Source organism: Ochotona princeps, chromosome 22 (assembly GCF_030435755.1).
Source record: "Ochotona princeps isolate mOchPri1 chromosome 22, mOchPri1.hap1, whole genome shotgun sequence".
Lineage (NCBI taxonomy): Eukaryota > Metazoa > Chordata > Mammalia > Lagomorpha > Ochotonidae > Ochotona > Ochotona princeps.
The window spans coordinates 28,729,611-28,736,876 of record NC_080853.1 but is presented as its reverse complement, the minus strand read 5'-3'; the positions used below and the strand labels follow the sequence as shown (position 1 = coordinate 28,736,876).

General features: G+C 40.4%; 1 protein-coding gene across 1 annotated transcript in view; it reads right to left on the bottom strand.

Annotated features, from left to right (window-relative positions):
* Positions 1 to 4,209: 4,209 nt before the first annotated feature.
* ESF1 (ESF1 nucleolar pre-rRNA processing protein homolog) overlaps positions 4,210 to 7,266 on the bottom strand; it is a 58,155-nt gene continuing 55,098 nt past the window's right edge. The window contains exons 13-14 of the mRNA XM_058679632.1: positions 6,274 to 6,420; positions 4,210 to 4,803 (exon numbers count right to left, since the gene is read on the bottom strand). Coding sequence (XP_058535615.1) covers positions 4,510 to 4,803; positions 6,274 to 6,420 — 441 coding nt within the window. The 3' untranslated portion in view covers positions 4,210 to 4,509. The remainder of the gene's footprint in view (positions 4,804 to 6,273; positions 6,421 to 7,266) is intronic.

Below are 7,266 nucleotides of genomic sequence, written 5' to 3'. Positions count from 1 at the left end.
CCCACTTAACAGTCTGCACTGTGGGGAGTTTGCAGACACACCATGGTGATGGGACTTGTGTCTAACTTTTTACTCCTGCTGCAGTCTCTATTGTATCTTCCTCAGAAAGCAAGTAGCAACATACCTGTGTTATCAAGGTGGTACCCAAGGTTTTTGATGGAACTTGAGGAGCCAGAGCTTCACTGTTGGATTATTTATGACCCTTCTTAAATAGGGCCTTCTTCCATGGTTCTAAACAACAAAAAGTCCAAAAATATGACCTTCAGATCACCAAAGCTACCCTCACTTCTTGCTGAACTGAGGTTGTGTCCTTTAATTTCCTAAATTTTACAACCAGTAATCATTCGCTGATCTGGAGTTGTTGATGTAGCTGTTTAAAAAAAAAAAAGCAACACGTGGAGAGAATCTTTGGTCTGCTTATTCACTTTTCAAATGCTTGCAGTGGCTTGAACCAGAATTCCATCTATGTCTGCCAGAGGAGTGACAGGAGCGCAGCTAACTGAGCCATCGCCAAGTTACAACAGCAAGAAGCTAGATGGGAAGTGGAAATGACTGTAACTCAAGCCTTGTACTCTAATATGGGATGCAAATACCCCAAGTGACAGGCCCAAGGTTCTGCTGCACAATGGCAGCCCTTTGTTCTCCTATTTTTCCAAAAAGATCCTTTTCCAAGAGGAAAGGAGTCAGGGCTGTGTATAACTTACATGTTCAACTTATTTGTTTTAATTATGCGCCTGACAAGTGAAAGGAGACTTTATAATTAAATGCAGTGACTTAAAAACAAAGCTCAAAGACAACAACAACAGAAACCAAACCAAACCAAACCAAATAAAACCAACAAAGGCCTCAGTTTCAGAGGAACCTTCAAATCAAACTCTTGTAATCCCTACGCTATGATTAATGAAACAGCTTGATGAGAACAAAATTTTTGCCTTGAATACAATGAAGTATGAAACATCACAGAAATGTTTACAGACTATTCCCATAAACATATTAAGGTTCATGATCTCTGAGATGATTCAGTAAGAAGACTATTTCATCTGGCCAAAAAAGCTAAAACGGCAGTGCTTCATGATGAAAGCCCAAATCCCTGGTGACATGTGCTGCTGCTTTCCTGTCACAAACACTGACTTCAATGTCCTCTTTCACCACTTCAGGGACTATCTTTACTCCCTTCAGATTTTGTTATCACTTACTCTTCATTTTACATCCCTTCACTCTTAAGTCTAAATTTGCATGGCATGAACGTCAACCTTCTTATTGACCACAAACGTGGCCAGGTTCCTACAACCTGTAAGAAGATTCCGTATTTATAATCAGTTTGGCGAATACTCAAACAACTGAAAATCAACATACCATATGATCCAGCAATAGCACTCCTTGGGATATATCCAAAACATCTTCTACTCAAGAAACCAACATGCACGCCTATGTTCATAGCAGCACAATCTACGATCGCAAAAACCTGGAAGCAGCCAAAATGCCCATCAGCGGAAGACTGGCTAAGAAAGCTATGGTTCATCTACTCCATGGAATACTACTCAGCTATTAAAAAAAACGAAATGCAGTTCTTTGTGGACAAATGGGCCCGACTGGAATCCATCATGCTAAGAGAAATGAACCAATCCCAAAAGGTTAAATACCACATGTTTGCCTTAATCTGAGATGAAAAGAGAACAACTTGGAAAATAGTACCTGTATATTGTAATATTAGTGCAATCTCTAACAACCTGTATCCAATACAATAAGATAATGCGATATAATCTATAAACCAACAATTAATGTCAGAATACTTAAGATCTACATCGAAAAACTGTAAAACCTACTATACCCTCAATACGCTATGTTAACCTGTAATGGGGGGGAGTGCAGGGAAATCTTTCAGGACCATAAAAAGAGTGAGAAAAAAGTACAATATAGCCTATCAAGATCAAATCTGGTAATTCATAGATAACAGACTCAAAACGGCACTAAACAACAATAAAACTACTATACCAATGCATGAGGGGGGAATCGGGTGCGATCCTGACAACCTCTTAACAGGAGGTCATGTGCGTGGAGCAGGGGAGCACTCCAGAGTGGAGCAGGTGGTAAGGAGGAAGCTTGGATCCCAACCATGAAGACTGCCAGACCTTCACCACAAACTATTAATACGAGCAACAAGGACTATATCCCAACTGCCAAGGAGGCCACAGGGAATTGGATGCCCTCGGAGGCCCAGTACTCTGAGGTCACCCACCCCCAACCGGAGCTTCCACAGGGGATGGAAGAAGTCCAAACACTACCGTGCAGAAACCGTCATCGGAAAGACAACCAGAAGCCCTGAGTGGTCTGCAGAAACAGAAGAACAATAAACGTCCTTTGGGACCAGGGAGGAGAGCTTTCTCTGGTCCGAGCCTGGCTCCACCTCTGGACCCCCCCTCCCTCGCAATGACCATCGGGATCGCTTCGAAAACCCCTCACAGCAAACAAACAATCATACAAACTAAAAAAAAAAAAAAAAAAACAAACCTAAAATAAATAAACAACAGAAAGTAGAACTTGAAATCTGACAGGAAAGAGCTGGCATGGATTGGCTCATGCCTCGCTGGGTGGGTCACAAAGATTAGTTACTCCTCACCATGGTGTTGAGGATTTTCCTGCACACCCCCCCCCCCAAAAAAAAAATGTTCTGCACCTAAAATGTTGACATATATCTTGTTAGAGTTACAAGCCAGTCTGGATTATCCTAAAATCTGCCAAGATCAGCAAAATTTTACTTCAACACAACAACTGGCTAAATACTAAGATGAAATGGACACAAAACAGCTGAATGGTGCCTTATGGCCATTTTAAGGTATAGAGCAGCCGGTCCTGTATATGAACTAAAATTGAAATGTCAATGAACTAATCATAGGTGGTGGCTAGGACTTGTTTTCCCTTTTTTTTTTTTTTCTTTTTAATACACTGGTTATTCAAAACCATGTCAATTCCATAACATTGCAAATTGCTGTTGATGTTATATTGGGACTCTTAATAGAATGGGATGATATTCTACCAGCTCTAACTTCGGACCAGAAATGGTCTCCAAGAAACTGTTCAACCCACCTGGACAATAAGTAGCTGGACTCTATGCTTGGTATATGTTTGCAATGAAAGAATCTTGATTGAATTTGAACTGTAATACTGCATCAAGGTGGAGGAATCCACTGGGGGGAGGGGAGGGGGAGGGAGGGGGGGATTCCCAGAGCCTATGAAACTGTCACATAATGCAAAATAATTAACAATAAAAAAAAGAAGATTCCGTATTTATAATTTGTACAAGTGATCGTTTTGGTCCTAGTTCCATCTAGTTATTCATAGTACAACTGATATTCCTGCTCAAGTGGTCAGTGAACAGTTCAAAAATACGTAGGCCAGATAAGATCCAAATGTGTTAAGGCCTTGACAAAGTGTTTCATTTTTCATCTAAAAAAACCCACAAAATTTAGATTTTCTTAAACTCTAGAGTAGCATATCCACCCTTTAAAACATCCCAAAAATGTCAAGGACAGACAGAAGAATTTTCTGTTGCCACAAATAAAGAAAAGCCACTATGATTCTCCTAAACATTTCAAACGCAATCACACGCAATGCAAACCTGGAAAAGAAAGGCTCACATTTTCCCCCACAGTTCATTTGAGGCAAAGCAAAATGGTGTTATAAAAATTTTTTAAAAATTTTGTACTTTTACTCATAAACTATGAGCCCATACTAAACACAGCAAACAACAAAGACAATTCCTGGGTTCTTTCAGTTACAAACATAAATTATTTTAATAACAATCTAAACTGCCTTCTGTCTCCATAGTAACTAATGTATCACATATACATATTTTCAAATTATTCCTTTATGTAGACTTAAGAATAGATACTGCTCTTTTTTTTTTTTTTTTTTTTTTTTTTTTTTTAAGATTTACTACCCACAACCAACTGGATCTGAGCCGATCCAAAGCCAGGAGACAGCGGCCTGCTCCAGGTCTCCCACATGGGTGCAGGGTCCCAAGTCCTTGGGCCGTCCTTGACTGCTTTCCCAGGCCACAGGCAGGGAGCTGGATGGGAAGTAGGGCTGCCGGGATTAGAACCGGCGCCCATATGGGATCCCGGTGTGTGCAACAGGGGGACTCCAGCTGTTAGGCTACTGTGCCAGGTACGATATTGCTCTATTTTTACACGGAATTGTAAAATGCCTTTTACAAAGCTAAATTATAATAATTTTCCACTAGAAGGCACTGAACTTGATAAAATATAAATATTTTATGTATTTACTAATTAAAATAAATTCGTTTAAAATGACTTATTTGTGTAAATATAAAGAGTAAATGTGAAAAACATGGTATAGTAACTATTTATAAACAAAACATTCACTATGGTCAGAATAAGATTATATTCATATTCTTGAAAGGCGACTTTATTCCCAATATTCCTGTATTATTTCTGTACACTTAAAAAAAAAAAACACATTCTTAATCGAAAATGAAAATATGTCCCGTTATTTAACTTTTTGTTTTTTTCTTGCTTGAAACTGCTCCGTTTTGCTTTTCACAGATTTGATCAGCATTGACAAAGCAGGGTCCATGGACGACTTCTGCGATTCCTTTTCCCTCTCATTCTCTTTTTGCTTTATTGCCAGAGTGAGTTCTTGTTCTTTTAGCTCCCTTTGCCGGGCTTTCTCCTCAAGGATTTTTTCCATAGCTTTTGTTTTCTTGAAATTGGGATCTGAAGGATCCAGATTGAACAAGTGCGAAGTATACATAGCCTGAAACCGCGCATCGGTCACGTTCACCTGAAAACGCCAAACCGCACAATCAGTAAACCTAACGGCCACGAATGGGCTCCAATTTATAATGCCTCTGAGTTGCTCATTACATGAGTCTGAGAATTTTGCACTGATTCATCTCCAACAGAGTTTAAGAACTACCTGGACCACAATGTGTAAAGGACACTTGTTAACACAATGAAAATTTCTTTGAAAGGGAACTATTTTGTAGTTCAAGCATGCTGTGACCTGTAACTATAATGACATCCAGACTGACTCAATACAGAAGTAATCCTCATGGCCGGCTTCCCATGTCTACGGTACAGAACTGATTTCTGGAGAGTTAAAAATACATCAATGAGGACATATCCTGCTGGAGTTTCACACGGAATCACTGGACTCTGAGTCCATTTTCAGAAAGTTTAACTTTGGCACCAAAACTAATCTTGGTGCCTCAGTAGCTTCTGAAGGCAGTTTAGAGATCAAAAGATTGAAAAGCTGTGATGGGAAAGAATTCACATCTGAAGCCAAGGTCTGGTCAGATACAAGTCCCAACTTTATCTTCTATCTTTCTTTAAAAAACAGTGTGGTTTGTCTTGGGAGTTTACATTTCACTTGAGCTAGGCTTTTGAGTGTTGCTGATCACAGGCGTGAACAACAAATGTTCACTTGGAGATGGAATGTAGCTTTCCCTTGTAGTGCAGCTAACAGACTTGATACTAAGGAAAAAAAGTCCTGGAAAATATTTAGGCATGACTGTTAACATGTTATGCAGATCTTGTAATAGAAGATTTGATTACAAATTACTCTTTGCTTTTTATAAGAAAACCAATTCATTGAAAACTCTAGTGGGACAGAGCAGATGTCAAACTGGTAACATAAACTGGAGTTCTGTGGCCTCGAATATGCAACCTAGAAGGTAGCTGTATCATAATCTCCATTCTTTCAACAATTTCCCTCATCTTCTGGGTCTGTTCTCCCTTACTTGTTGGAAATCATTAATTGGTTCCTAATAGCTTTAGTTTTTCTGCAGAGTGTTCAAACTATTGCCAGTGGCTGGTTGTGGCCACTGGGCATGTGTGCTCATTTTCCACAGACACAGATGATGGCAACAACAATGCAGAAAACGGCTGCTGTGCACAGTGACGGTGTGTCTCCATCTGTGTCATGGGTTTACTTCTGCAGGTGTTTCCCAGAATGAGCCTCCCACTACACACATGTGGTTCTAACATCACAAGCTATATATTTCCAGTACACAATTGTTATCAAAATACTATTACCTACTTTATCTGGTGCTCGACAACAACAAAAATCAGTGCTTTAATTTACTCTACAAAGCAACTGGTTGCGTTGGCTAACAAACAGTAGCCATTACTCCACCATGGCCCTTCCTCAAACATTTCTAAGGTGCCTTCAATTACACCCAGTTTCTAGATCTGGAGTCGGCTTCAGACTCAAGCTCAGCTTTCAGAGGCTAATCACTGTGTCCCCGCTTACCTCAAAGTCATCCTCCACTAATTCCTTCCTCTTCAGAAGCTGTTTTCTCTTCTTTTTGCTCAGATTCTGGTGCTCCACAATCTTGTCATAATTGAAGTGTTTCTTGCCATCTTCTTCCTCATCCATCACAAGCAGAGCCATTTCAGCCTTAGGAAAGAAAAATGCTCAGATGCACAAGTTTTCCCCTCCAAAGACCCTGGGACTAAGATCTCGCTGTAGGAAGGGGGACTCCATCACTAAAGCTCCAGTGCAATGTCAGAACCTACAGATTGCCGGAACTGGCAGCAATAATTTAGAATCCATGGGACTAGATCGGAGCCCTCTGAAGTTGGGAACACCACCACATGTAGCAGAGAAAACAAAGAATATGCTTCCAGACCTTTTTGGCTCTTCTGATTCTAGCACCGAAGACCATTTCAATTTCCTTTTATTCCATCACTGGTGCTTCCAGTGGCAATGGCTTTCTTAGAGTTACTGCCACTAAGGGAAGATTTTTCTTGTTGTTGCCCGTTGAGGAACTTTACGAGTATTACAGTATGTGCAATGAATAGAGAACAGAAAGATACATAAAGATGCAGAGACTGAGCTCACCCAGTTTCTTGCCTAGACAATGACATACAAACATCAGCTATGTGGCAGTACTTTTTAAAGCATATTTGTTTATTTTTTAAAATCTATTTGAAAGGTGGAATATGAGCAGAGTCTCTACCATGGGTATGACAGCTGGTGTTCACCCAGGCCAAAGACAGGAGCCCAGAGATCTACCCATGCTGCCTGTGTGGGTGGCAGGCTCAAGGCCCTTTGGCCATCTTCCACTGCCTTCCCAAGAGCATTAGCAAAAAGCTGAACTGCAAGCAGAGCAGCAAGGATTCAAATGGACACTCCAACATGGGATGCGAATGTCCCAAGTGATGCTACATCTGCTGAGCCATATTACCTGCCCCAAAGGGGCATTGCTGACTTCAATTTTTTGCCTCAATATAAAATGACTCC